At 29.9% G+C, this 14,778-nt stretch overlaps 1 protein-coding gene across 2 annotated transcripts; it reads right to left on the minus strand.

The window, feature by feature from the left end:
* Window positions 1-1,430: 1,430 nt before the first annotated feature.
* On the minus strand, window positions 1,431-10,652 carry LOC112744017 (homeobox-leucine zipper protein ANTHOCYANINLESS 2). Of its 2 annotated transcripts, none has more exons than XM_025793477.3 (9): window positions 9,655-10,652; window positions 9,251-9,552; window positions 8,975-9,092; window positions 8,055-8,777; window positions 7,397-7,498; window positions 7,082-7,297; window positions 4,689-4,863; window positions 3,201-3,568; window positions 1,431-2,179 (listed from the first exon to the last, which is right to left on the minus strand). In XM_025793477.3, the coding sequence occupies exons 1-9, from the start codon at window positions 9,868-9,870 to the stop codon at window positions 1,814-1,816; spliced, it is 2,586 nt and encodes an 861-aa protein (XP_025649262.1). In that variant the 5' UTR covers window positions 9,871-10,652; the 3' UTR covers window positions 1,431-1,813. The 2 variants fall into 2 exon arrangements, with proteins under 2 accessions (XP_025649262.1, XP_025649261.1); XM_025793476.3 differs by having other exon boundaries at window positions 9,251-9,555; window positions 9,655-10,640.
* Window positions 10,653-14,778: the final 4,126 nt, after the last annotated feature.

Below are 14,778 nucleotides of genomic sequence, written 5' to 3' on the forward strand. Positions count from 1 at the left end.
TGATGACTAGCAGAAACAAAATGTATGTGTATGAGTTTTGTTGACTAAAACCCTTAACTCACTTGTTAAAAGTACCGGAAAAGATAAATTTGAACACATATATACAGATAATGTAATTGTTATAGTGCTTAAAAGTATTTGTTTAATTTATTAAAAATAGTTAAAAATTAATATTTAGTTTTAAAAATATAAAAATAATAATTATTAAATATTTAAAATTTGTCATAAAAAATAAGTTAGACAAAAGTTAAACATCAAATTATAAATACCATAAAATTTATCTAAAGATAAATAGAAATATATATTAACCGTAACTATACTTGCAATATATATGGGACAATATTTGCTTTAACAAAAATTTTACGTGTATATATAAATTATTATCAAATTCGTTATTATATGTTTTATACATGTAATTGATTTAATAGTTGATTTTTGTTGCTTTAATTACTTAGATCACTTCAACTATCAAACAAAATGTGAATTTGTTTTATATTTTCAAATTTTATCTCATGTAATATATACTCTCTATGCAACTATTTTTTTTTTTTGGATAGACGATGGAAAATGAAAATGAAAATAAAAAAAATAAAAAATAGATTATTTTATATGTTGTTTGGATAAAGAAAAAATAAATAAAAAAATAGAAAAATAATTTTGTTCTATTTAAAAAAAAGTAAGATAAAAAAAATATATTAATACCTTAGAATTTTTAAATTTTTTATTAATCAAAGGGTGAATTAGTAATTTTATTCTTGTTCACACGTTTTCTCTTCATTTTTTTCTCATCTTTGAGAAGAACAAATTTTGGTGAATTTCACACTACTTTTTTTCTTCAATTTTATTTTTCTTTCTTATCCAAATTAAACAACAAAAAACTCATATTTTCATCCATTTTCTTTTTTCATATTTTCTTTTCTTTCATATTCTCTTAATCTAATCAGAATAATAATATATATATATATATATAAATTTAATTTTAATTTATATACAATTTTTCAATTAGTTTTATAGATTTAGATCATTTGTTAAATAATAAATTTAAAAATTAATTATTTTTATTAATGAAATAATAAATATCTATATAAAACTTTTTATGTTGTATGCATGAAAATTAAAATTTATTTATATAAATTGCCCTCTTCTCATAAAATACCCCTACTCATTTTCTTTTCCTCCAAAATCAATCATACATGCTATAAATATATAAAAAAATTAACTATTCGTATAAAATATATATTAAAATATAAATAATATATTTAAAATAAATTAAAAACATTTATATTTATAACAAAATATATAATAATTAATTTAGTAATTAATTTTTTGTAACATTTTTCGTCCAAAATTCATTTTGCCATTCTTGTTGCTTAAGCAAAGAGATCGATATGCATTATTTTCCCAAGCAAATACAAATCCAAATGATGATATTGTACCAATAAATATAAATATTACCATTTCGACTCTTTTCTTTTTTTACACTTTTCTAATTGATCATTGTTTAATTAAACAAAGGGTCGACCCAAGTCAATACCCGAACCACCACCCTTGCCTTGTGTTAAGGATCCTATAACCCACAAACTCGGATCCTTACCACCATGCAAGGAATTCTTCTCCACGCGCGGTTCGTTCTTGACTCAAACACCCCTCACCCCTCGCGTCTTTCACACGCGCCACCTATTACAATCATAATCTACACAAATGCTGATACATAAAATAAATACTCAATGTAAATTAATTAATCTTCTAAACCAACAAAAAGAAAAAATAAAAAGAAAGGACTCACGCGACCGAATATTGCGTCACGTGACAGTCAACCCTCGGATTGAAGTGCCGCTTTTATCTTCTGAACCGTACATGAGATGAGGTTGTTCACCGTCTCCACCGACTCCACCGTGAGTTTCGCCGTAGGGAGGCTGTTCACGAGTATCTGAAACGCCACCGTGAGAAGTGACCCACCTCCGGGTTGTGACACGGTATTGTGGTCATTTCTGCCACCAGATCCGTCAGGTGCAACGGCGAATCCAGATGGCAGAAGCGCCACGTAAGCCGAGTCACCGCCATTCATGACCAAATGCATGGCTGGAATGTCCACTGGCGCGTACACTACAAGCGACCCAGACGCGTCTGTGCATGTCTCTTGCAATATCAACATGCTACTCTGATTTGAATTCATAGCCTGAAGAAGAAGAAAAAAATAGAAATAAAAAAATATAATCAGTATTTTTGTGTTGTCATTTTCGTTGAGGTCAGTATGGGGGGCTAGTCAAACCCTTTGGTACCACTTTTTTTTCCTTCTTGTAAAATTAAATTTATTTTGGGAAAGAATTTATTTTAGCAAGAAACAATGAGGTCAGAACTCAGAAGTGAGAAATAATAAAATAAAAAGGGTAGAAAGTTGACAAAAGTTGCTGTTATTTTGACTTTTTTTGGGCAAAAGTTATGCTGAAACAAACGCTGCCCATTTCTGCCGAGAGTTGTCTTGATAGATACTTCCAATATTTCCGAACCTGTCCCTTCTTTGATTTCACCTTTTTCATCCCAACACTACACGACAAAATCTACATTTGACGTTTTCTTCCTTCATCTCACGGACATTTTTCTCACTAAACAACAATGCAAACTAATATAGCTACCTTCACAGGTTGGATAAAATAATAATAATAATAATAATAATATGTAGAAAAAGTATTAGATTTTCAGTCTAAACAAATTGATTAAAATTAGGAGGAGTTTTCGTTTTCATTTTCGTTTCAATATTTTTCAGAATGAAATCATACTATAACGCAAAGAGTTACATTGTTATAATTAAAAATTGTCGTTTAATATTGAACAAGTACTATTCCTAGGAAGACGCTCCCTATCGTATTATTCATTGTTTTCGAAACCATTAATTATGAGAAAATAAGTTAACATATCTATCCATTCATTCATTTCTCTTAATAAAATCCAACCTTATCCTATCATTTTCAATAAACCAAGGCTGAAAACATTCTCCCAAAACATATTTTATTCAATCTTATTCTTAATACCAAACAAAAATATACTCTTTTTTTCCCCTTATCTTTGTCACTTTCTAATGCACAATTAAATCAATTAATTGAATATCAAATAACTAATATAATGATATACTAAAAATTAACGCTAACATTAAATGAGAAAAATATAAGAATATGAATAGTGTGAAATAGAAAACTTACACTGGCTCGTAGTAGTGAAACACAGTTGCCATGGTCTTGTCCCTTGGCAATGTGAGCCATCTCCTGCATGGGTCCGCCATTGGAAAGTATGTCCCACTCGCTCCTCAGCCTCTCGTCGCGGAGGAAATCAAAGAGCCTCTGGGGCGAGACTGGCAGCCACACTGATGTGGCTGCGCTCAGGACGATCCCAGGAGGCTCCCCGGGATCATCAAGGCTCTTCCTTGTCATCACCCTCACGTCTTCGCCGAAGTTGCCGGCGTTGAGCTTGTTCCATTTGTGCACCGTTGAGGCACAAACACCAGCACAGAAGTTGTTGGTCATGCGTTGCGCCAGCTTCAGCATGCTACGCCTTCCACTCGATGTTATTGCTGCCAAAATTTATAATTTAAATTAACAAATATAACTCGTTGAGTTAGGGTGCATGATGAATTGTAGTTTTTGTGATTATTTTGTATATAATGTCGTAGCATTACATCTATCATATTTAAATAAAAAAAATTAACTAGGGAATTAATTTTTCATACAATATAATTTTTCTAAATTTACCTTTTCATCCTAAATTTTAAATTCTATCTTAAATTCTAAACTCTTTAAAAAGTAAAAGTTAAAACAGTAATTTTATAATAAAATAATTAACTAATTAAAAATTAGTTCTATATATGTATTCTTTTTATAAATGAATTATATGATAGTGAGAGTATACAATTTTATGTCTATTTTAACTCATAAATATCTTTTCTTATAGCTTTTGTATATAATTTATTTTTCTAATAAAAAGCTGTTTAGTAAATTGGAATAAGCTAATAAGTGAATGTGAGTATAGAGTAGTATAGTTGATATTAATAGTAAAAATAGTGAATATTAATATTAAAGATAGTTTTATAAAGTACCTTTTTTTTTATGCAATTTATTCATAACATAATAATTTAAAATTATTTAATTTAATTTAATATTTATAGTTATATATATAATATATATAATTATATATTTATTACATCTAAAATTATTCATTTATTTTATCAATAATAATTAAATAAAAAATAAATACCATAAAAAAAATTTATAGCTTTTCTTTTTATTTTCAAACTATATATGACCCTCAAATATTTTTGTATAATGAACTTTAGACACTCGGTATAGTAGATAAATTATTAGACAAAGATAACCTAACTAACCACTAATACTTATTTACTATAAAATTTAATTAACAATAATTGGTAGTTTATATCAACAAAAAAATGTAGAGAGTCATCAGAATTTATTATTTTTTTTATTATTAGATTAAAAAAATAAACTAAAAAAATTGAGTTGATGATTAAATGAAAAGTGATTATTTTTTTTATTATTAGATTAAAAAAATAAACTAAAAAAATTGAGTTGATGATTAAATGAAAAGTGATTTTGACGAGTGATGACCAAAAATAATAAATTTTGATGACTCTTAATATTTTTCTATAATGAATGCATAGAAGTAACTAACTAACTAACCAGAGTGTTCAGGAGGGGAAACAGCAGAGGACATTAAGATGGCTAGGCACTCGCATTGGCGTTGAAGAGTTGCAATCCAACGTTGTGCACCAAACCCCATTCCTGAACTCACCAATGGCCTATACAGCTCGTGGATTTGGCTTTCATCATATTCTGCATGCTCCACCCATGTCACCTGCATTTATATCATTTTAATTTTACTCTCTCATTTTATAATAATGTTGCAATATAGTCAGTAATAACTGTTCTCTGCGTGCCATTAATTTTAAGTATATAGTACACGACAAAGGACACTTGCTAAGTGTGCCCGTGACCTAGTTTTCGTGCAAAAGGCAAATTTTTATGCCCTTCTTGGGTGAGAGAACATCTTCGTTGTAAAAGAAAAAAAGGGCAAATTAATTTAAAAGAAAATAACACTCTCCTCCCATAAAATATTAAAATAAACTATTTTTTAGCTCATTTGACCAAAATATTGTTAATAATTATTATAATTATATGTTTAAATTAGTGACAATTGTTTATCTAATTCAAATAATAATAATATAAAATATATTATTACTGATATAATAAATTTACTTATTTTTAATGTTTTATTGTTAATCATAAAATTAAATATATAAAAGTTTTAAATTAAATATTTGTATAACGAGTTAAAATATTTTTATAATAAAAAATATTTATCACAATAATATTATACTGAAACAAATCACTATAACTAATTTATATATAACTATACCCTGATTAAAGAATATTTTAATCAAATGGATCACAAAATAATTTAGTTTAATCTTATATTATAGAAATAAAAAGAAAAAGAACATATATAGAAATTTCACAGAAAAAAAAAAGTGGCATTACTTATAACTTATTGTATATCTTTGTGGCAATATATTTAAATATTATCCAAGTATCATTTCTATTAGACAATGTTAAGGTGTATTTTAGAATAAATAATATATTAACACGAATTTAGAGAGAAGAGATACAAAAACTATGTTACTTGTCACTATATACTAGCTACTATATATATAAATCTTCTAAAAAGATGATTAATTTCAATATTTGTAATTATTATTCCACTTCTTAAAATCCTAAAGCATATATAGCACATAGACTATGGAAAGAAAACCTCGGGAAGAAGCCTAAAGATTGTGGCGAAGGAAGGGACAAGGTATCTTCATCTGATGGAATCAGATCAAGAACAATAAAAAAATTAGTAGTGGATAAAGTAATGCAGGATTTGGAGGAGCTACGTGCAATGTGTTAAGGAGCATCGAGATTTGTAAATATGGCCCCAAACACCCATAAGATACAGACAAAATGTTCAGTCTTTGGTTTTGACTCAAAGAGGGTCTTTGCATTATTCTAAATAATTTATATTTAATTTAAATGTTAGAGACCTATATACACTTTTATAATAGGGTGCTGGAACCAGGTCACATATTGTTATATATTGAATAACAATGCTACTACCGATGTAGCATAAAAGATTGGAATAGAAACATCATATGAATTGTTTATAGGATCAAGAAGTAGGTGGCAAAATTATTATTTATTATTATTACTACAAACAAAATTGGATATACGTAATTAATGTGTTACATACATGGTACAGAAATTTAAGTAATAGGAGAGGCTTCTATTGATTAAACTAATAATATGGATTAACCTAGATTTGTGCAACATGTTGTATTATTCAAAAGAGATATAGAAAATTTATTGCTGAGAACTGAAGTCTGGAATATAATTGATGAGGGACAAGGGGAAGAAGCATCCTAACCCAGGGTGCAAATTCTTTGAGAAGCTAAATTAAATATATAAATATTATTATGGGAATCATCACTGACAGAATGGTTCTACAGTGAGTATACACTAAAACTAGTTTATGAGTGTTACTTTGAATTAGGAGCTCTTTTTTTATGTGGCTTGGAAATGCAAAAGCCCCATGATTCCTTAGCCTGGTGTTTTCCCCCCCAACTTTAAAATAATATTAATAATAATAATACTGCTAAATTTATTATATAGAAAGTGAGATGAATATATAAAGACATAAATATTATTATTAGTTAAGTTTATTTTAAAAATTTCAACTACCATGTTGCATTTACTTGCAACCACTTGGGAAAAATACAATAAATGTGAGGAAAACATCAAAGCTGATGTGTATAGATGATATAGTACAATTTAGTCCTATAGTACTATATATGCTACAACATTTATATAATAATACTATTCACAACACAATGTTTGGACAGAATGTAAATCATTTTTACTGTCTTCAAAAAGAGATTATTGGGATACTAAAAATGCAGTAATAACACAATAAAATCATGCATCTACAACCAAACACCAATGAAATAATAATTTTTAGAAAAATTAAATTAAATTATTACCTTAGAGTAACCATTAGGCATGTCTTGTATAACACAACCAGAAGGGAGTCTTCTACAGCTAACAAAAGTTGGTGCAGCAGAAGAAGGTTCTCTAATGGTGTCTATGGACACATCAACCACAGCCCAAACCCCTTCTGCATGTTGTTTGCAAAATCTTAGAAAATTGACCTCTCTAACAGGAACCAATGGTGAAAGCACTTGCAGTTCAGCTTGCATCTGATGACTCAAATTTATTTTATTTTATTATCAGTTAGTTAAATTCAATAGGAAAAAAAAAATAAAAAGTAAAATATCTAATTTAATTAACTAACTTACAAGTTGAAGTGCACCGTTTCTAGTTCCATTTATTCCACTAGATATCACTTCTGTTGTAGAAGTTCTTGCAACCATACAAGGGAACATTTCTGACCATCGATTCTGAATGTGAAAAAGATAATAATGAAAATAAGTTATACGCATTATATCCGTAAATATTACATACATCAACATAAATGCATGAGAAAAAATAAATAAATACATTTAACAACTAACGAAAATTTGGATTAGCAACTGAAATATGAAATAAGAAAAATACGGATGTATTTAGTCTTATTTGCATTTTATTTTTTAATATTTTTTATTTTTAGAATTTTATAAAAAAATAAAAATAATAAAATTTTATATTTTATTTTTACCTTAATTTTTTTTAATAAAATTCTGATGAAAAAACTAAAAATAAAAATATAAACCAAACATATTCAAAGATTCTATACCTATAAAAATATTTTTGAATTTAGTGAAAACAAACTAAAATCAATGGCATTCTCTTTTAAAAAATATCCAGCTAAAAGTAGATTGATTTCTGTTTTCAATTCAATAATATTTTATTTGAAAATAGATGAATTTTACACATTAAAATAAACTGAAAGAGAAAGAAATGAGAACATATAGAATAATGAGAGAAGAAAAAAAATTGGTAGTTGAAAGAAATTACTGAGTCCATTAAAGTGTCAACAAGAGGCAAGCTATTGATGATGACAATGGCAGTTTCCCTAGAAGCCTCAGAGACAAACCCATTGGGTCTCAAACCAATGCAAGGTGTCACTGTTCTACTGTACTCTTCATGGTTCAACACTTCCCTTCCTCCCATTTCCATTCCCCTTATCCAAAGTGGTTCTCCACTTTGTGCCATCTTCACCAACTCATCCATTGCACCCAATGCAAGCTCCAAAACCATTGATCTCTCATACCCAGATGATGTATTTGAAGAATTCATCCCATTTGTTGTCGCAATTCCCCTGCTTGGTGGTGTTGGTGATAACACCCCTAAGGTGTTTGATGAAATGCCCATTCCAACAAAATCAGGCCCTAATGGCATTGTTGAACCCACAACAAAGCCTCCATTGCTGCTGTTATTGTTATTTCCAACTCCAAGCTCTAAGCTTGAGTTTGGTAATGGAGGATGAGGAGCAATTGAGGGAATGGGCCGGCCTAAGAACTTTCCGGCGAGTGCGCACACCCGGTCTAACTCGTCCTTTAACCTCGCATTTTCGATTCGTAGATGCTGTTCTTCCAATGAGATTTCACCAATCATGGTTGGTCCTCCACAGTTTGTGCAAATGGGGTTCCTCATTGCTTCCCTCAATGACATGTTTTCTGCTCTAAGCTTATCGTTCTCTTGCCGGAGTAATGTGTTCTCATGGCGTTCCAATTGTGTCTAACACAAAGAAAAACAAAAACATCCATAAACAAAGAGAAAAAAATTTTAAGGTTTCAATGGTCCACACTCCACAATAGCAAGAGAAATTTCCTTTTGCACTTTATGTAAAAGTGTGAAAATGACTTGCAAAAATTGGTTAGGACTAATTGGGATTTGTGTATATGTCTTGTATGTGAATATGATTCCTTCCTTACCTTCATTTGAGTTCTTCTATTTTGGAACCAAAACTTCACTTGCCTTGTTTCCAAGCATAGCCTTTTGCTTAGTTCAAGCCTTTGCTTCTCATCAGGGTGAGGACACTCCTTGAACAGCCTAAAACCCATAATCCAAAAAAAAAAAAAAATCATAAACCCCATCAAAATTTGATGCAACCTTGAAGAAAGGAGAGAAGAAATAAACTTGTTTTTTTTTTTAAAAAAAAGCAGCTTTTTTTGTCTTTTATGAAATGAAAGTAAGAGTTGTTTATGTACGCTTCAAGTTCTTGAATTTGCTGAGGGGTGTGTCGGTGGTAACGCTTCTTCCTGGGTTTGTTGTTGTTGATGTCGGCAGCATCAAGATCATCATCACCTGAGGCACCGTCCATGTTATCACTCCCAGATCTGCTTTCATGCTCTTCTTCCCTGCTCCTTCTCAAACCATTGTTGTTGCTCATCATGTTTCCCTCATAATTATTATTATTAGTAGTATTATTATTGTTATTATTATTATTATCACCCACCAACAACCTGTTATTATTGTTCATCACATCCCCTTGCCCATCCATATTTGTTTGCTGCTAAAGAAAAAAAAGAGAAGAGTAAAGCAATAAGCAACTAACACCATCAAAATCCAAGATCAAAAAGATATGATATGAATGAATTTGTGTATGTCTTACAAGTGCTAGAGAGAGAGCAGGTGAGTTGTTGAACATGGATTTGGCCAAATGAGGATGTGAGATTGCACCAGAAGCCATTATTGTCGCTGCTGTTGCTGCTTCCATGTGGTGGTGATGGTGGTGGTGGTTTGAAGAACCGTTGCTGTAAGGTATTTCAGCCACCATTCTGGCACCACCACCACCTTGTTTGTTCTCAAGGAACCCCCCAAAACTCATCAAAGTAGCCACTTTTGCTTCCCTTTTTGTCCTTCCCTCTAACCTTTTTCTTATTCTAGCAAAGCTGAAATGACTTAGCAGAGAAAGTCATCAATGATTTTTCATTTTCTGAGTGAATTCAGGTACCCCCAGAATTTTCAATGAATAGAGGACCTCGAAATATGAAAAGGGTATCTCAGAATCAGCGTTATATACTTGAAGGCGTGATCAAAATTCAACCTTTTTCAAGCTAAGGAGGAAAACAAAGGACGGAAAAAGAGAGAGAAGACAGAAGGATAAAGCCCCAATGTCTAGCAAGAAAAAAGCAAATAATAATAACAACAGTAATAATAGATTTCTATTATTTTTCTCTTTCTTCCTAGTAGTTAGAGAGAAAGAAAGAGCAAAAAGAAAGCTTGTAGTACTACTGTGAATGGTGAAGGAAGAAGAGAAGACTCTCAGAGAGAGAGAGAGAGAGAGAGAGAGAGAGAAGTTTCAGTGATGAGGTGTGGTTAAAAATGAAGCATGGTAACCCTACCCCCCCTACTACTATTTGAGTGATGAGTGATATGTCTCGTTCTATGACTATGCATGCTAAGCCAAGCTAATTGACTATGCTGAAAAGCTTCCAAGATGCTGAAAAAAATATATATATATCTTTAAAGAAAAGGCTTAGACTTTAGAAAATGAAACTGCTTATAGATTTTTGCACAGATAAGAAAGGAGAGAGAGAGAGAGAGAGAGAGGTGGGTAAAGGGAAGAGAAAGGACAGAGAGATAAAACGCATACACATGTGGGCTCTTGAAAGCCTTACAAAAATGAATGAATCCAAAAAGGGGTAGTTGACTTTTCACACGGTGATACCACCTTTTTGGCAAACTGTTACTACCTCAAAAGAGTAACAAACAAAACGGTGTTACTACTTACTACTATCATTTCCTAAATATTTTTTAAGATACTATTGTATTATTATATATACAAACCTCACATTCAACGCTCAAATTGTAATTAAGGTAAGAAATCTATCAAATTAATTTCAGAAATATTAAATAATATAAAATGAGTAGTAGTATTTATTTTTCTCGGTCAATATTCATGTACCCAAAATAGGTCATGTGTAGAGAATAAAAGGTCAAGATTCTTCTTGATAAATATTAAATGTTGGAAGAAAAATTAAAGTTGACGAGGTGACTAGGATGCTCAAAAAATTTAATGCGTCAATATTCGAATTAATCTCTAAAGAAAATTAAATTGAGAAAAATAAATTATTTTTTTTGGCAGCACAAAAGCGTGCTTCTTTTTTTTTTTAGGATTTAGTGCTTCTTTTGTATACTCTTCAAAAAGAGGTTTAGCATTTTATGACGCTCTTATTTTAATATTTAATAAATGTTTACTTTTTAGAAATTTTTGAGAAATTCTCATCGAACAAATTGGTTTTTCAGTCATTGCTTTTAATTAATGTTTTAATATGTGTATTAGACAAATAAATCTATAAAATTGTATTTGAAAAAAAAGACTGAGAGTAAAAAATTAGGGTGTACGCGGATCGAATTGGATCGGATCGGATCGGATTTGGCTGAAAATTCGATCCGATCTGCACAATTTTCATCGGATCAGATCGGATATGATATCCGCGTATTTTTGTGTCGGATTCAATCCGGTGCGATCGGATATCGAATATATCCGCATAATTAAACATTCTCTTTTTAATTATATTTCAATGTAAAAAATTCAATAAAAATATTTTTTTACACTTTTAAACTTATTTATTCCTAAAATATTTTTAATCAAACTTTTTCTAAATAACAAAAATAAAATAATACAATATATGAATAATAATTACTAACTAAAACATACAAAAAAGTAAATATAATACCAAACATATATATATTTATTTATTTTTAATTATTATTGTGCGGATCTGTGAATCCGCAGATCGGATATGCGGATGTAAAACAGATATCCGCGATCCGATCCGATCAAGTATCCGCAATTTTCGGATCTAATGCGGATATTTACTGCGGATCTGCGGATACGATCCGATCCATGAACACCCCTATAAAAAATAGAGATTAAATTAAGTCTTTGTATTGTATTTAGTGTAAAGTATACAAAATTGAATTATGTCTCAATATCATGTTAAAAAAAAAGAAAATAGGATTAGATTTTGAATTTGAAAAGTTGAATGAAAATAATTTTAAAAGTAAATATTATTAAAATTTTAATTTTTATTCCAAAAATTTTAGTCTATTATGTCTCTACTTTTTAACGGTATTAAAAAGATTAAAATTTTATATTCTGAGACTGAAATTTTAGTTTCAATATTTATCTATCAAATACAATACTGAATCTCAACTTCAATCTTCGTTTACAAACACTATTTAACAAATTTTATTATAAGACAATTAGATCTCAAAAAGTATTACTTTAAAACAAATTACTCTTTTTTAAACCGACAAAAAGACTAATATGTCCAGCAAATTAATTTCCAAAGATTTTTAGACAAATTTGTTAATGACCAAAGTGTTTCATCTAAAATTTTTTGAGGATCAATTTCAGTATTTATTCAAATTTAATTTTAGAATGTTTGTTATGGTACCTATATATAATTGTCTAATTTATTTAAAAAACTAAAAATTAATATTTAATTTAAAAATATAAAAATAAATTATTTTTAAATATCAAAAATTTACCATAAAAGATAAATTTGGCACCAAACTCATAGCCGCCAAAGAATTTGTCTAATTTAGAGTAAATGAAAGTATCATCGCAATGTCTAAATGATACTTTTCTCTTTTATTTTTTCATTTTTTCACTTACTTTATCCTTTTTTATATATCATTATTAATAATTAATTATAAATTTCACAATTAAAATGTGCATGATATTTTTTAATTACAATTAAAATTAAAATATAGTTATGTTATATTATTAATTTAACAACCCAAATATATCACATAATATTTTTTATTAAAATTAAAATAAAATATTTCTCTCTAAAATTAATAAATTATATTTCTCTATCTTCTTATATGCATCTCTTTCCTTCTTTATTTCTCTCTACCATTTCCATTCTATATATAACATATAATTTATATTCTATATTACTAATTTAACAAACTAAAATATGTCACGAAATATTCTTTCATTACAATTAAAATAAAATCTTTCTCTCTAAAATTAACAAATTCTATCTCCCATTCTTCTTTTTTATCTTTCTCTCTCTATCTTTCAATTCTACAAAAACTAAAATTAATAAAATAATATAATTAAAAAAATCCAATAATATTATTCACAAAAAATATATTATTGTTATTATTATTATATGTATATTTTTTAATTTTTTATTTAATTTAAAATTTTTATCGCTTATCTTTCTAATCTATATTTTCACTTCTCTTCCTTCAAATATTTATTATCTATAACTTGGAGAGAATAATAATGTTATAATTAATAATTAGAATCAAGACCCAATTGTTTCAAAAAAATTAATTTTGAATTAATTTTATAACTATCAATATAAAATTTTTAATACTAATATCTAACTATATAGAGAGAGAAAGAGAAAATATATTATTTAAAAAAAACATAAAAATTAATTATTTTTATTTGTGTAACAGATTTAATATTAAATCAAAATGTAAAAGTATACACATTAAATTTTTTCTAGTTTTAGATAATGAATATTAAAATTAATTATTAATAAAAAATTTAACTCTTTCGTATGAAAATAATAACTAAAAAACTTATATTACCTTAGTATTCTTAATCAATTAAACCTTTGTCCTATACGATTTTTTGGGCAAAAAACCATATTAAGCCACATGCAGAAAAGTTTAACCAAAATACGCCAAACAGAAATTTGTTTCAGCAATAAGCCAAGAGGCATTTTTATATAAATCGAACCACCATGGTTCGAACTGTATTAACTAGTAATTCGAACCAACTTGGTTCGAACTACTACTGGAAAAGTTTGAATAATTCGAACCAGATTGGTTCGAACCAAGAAAGCATGTAATTCGAACCTGGTTGGTTCGAATTATGGGGAGAGAGCTTGGTTGTAGTAATTCGAACCAGGCTGGTTCGAATTACATGCTTTCTTGGTTCGAACCAGGTTGGTTCGAACCAAAGAGAGGTTGATTGTAGTAATTCGAACCGGCTTGGTTCGAATTACATGTATGATGGTTCGAACCAGGTTAGTTCGAATTAGTAGGAATCAGAGCTCTATATAAACGCTGTAAACGTGAATTGCTCTCATTAGAGGACGTAAGATGGCTAGTGAGGAGGAGAGTTTTGCTGTTTTGGTACACCACAAAGGATCCATCAAGAGGAAAACTCGGTCCGGAGTGAAGTTCACAGATAAGAATCCTCTCTATATTGTGGTGAATCGAACGACAAGCTATGATGACCTGGTTAGAGCTGTGCTGATGAAACTTGGCCTGGAAGGTGCGAAGCGGATTAAGAAGTTTTTCTATCGCATTCCAGTCACGATCCTGCACGATACGGTGAAGTATGATTGTCTGACGATTGGTAGTGATGAGGACCTCCAAGTCATGTTTCTTTGTCGGAGGCAGTTTCCGGAGGTCCGCACACCAGAGTTGCTGGCAAAGCTGGTTGATGTGGTATCCAGCTCAGGGGGTTCGAACCGGAATACCGCCAATGTAGCCACGGCAGCTGGCTCCAGTTCGATGGCTGCTGTGGCCTCTTCCTCCGTACCAGTTTACGAGCCAGCGGCCCAACTTGTCGCCTCTCCGTCATTTGCTGTTGATTTGAATGACGGTGTCCGCGACGAGGTAGGATCCTTTGATGTTCTGGCAAACGCTTTACAGGGCGTTCCACCGGTTGGCGTCGGAGACGGAGAATTGGGTGATCCTGATGAGGACGACGTTGAGCCCGAAACGATTGAGGATGATAGCGGGGACGAGGTTC

This window comes from Arachis hypogaea, chromosome 14 (genome assembly GCF_003086295.3).
Source record: "Arachis hypogaea cultivar Tifrunner chromosome 14, arahy.Tifrunner.gnm2.J5K5, whole genome shotgun sequence".
Classification (NCBI taxonomy): Eukaryota; Viridiplantae; Streptophyta; class Magnoliopsida; order Fabales; family Fabaceae; genus Arachis; species Arachis hypogaea.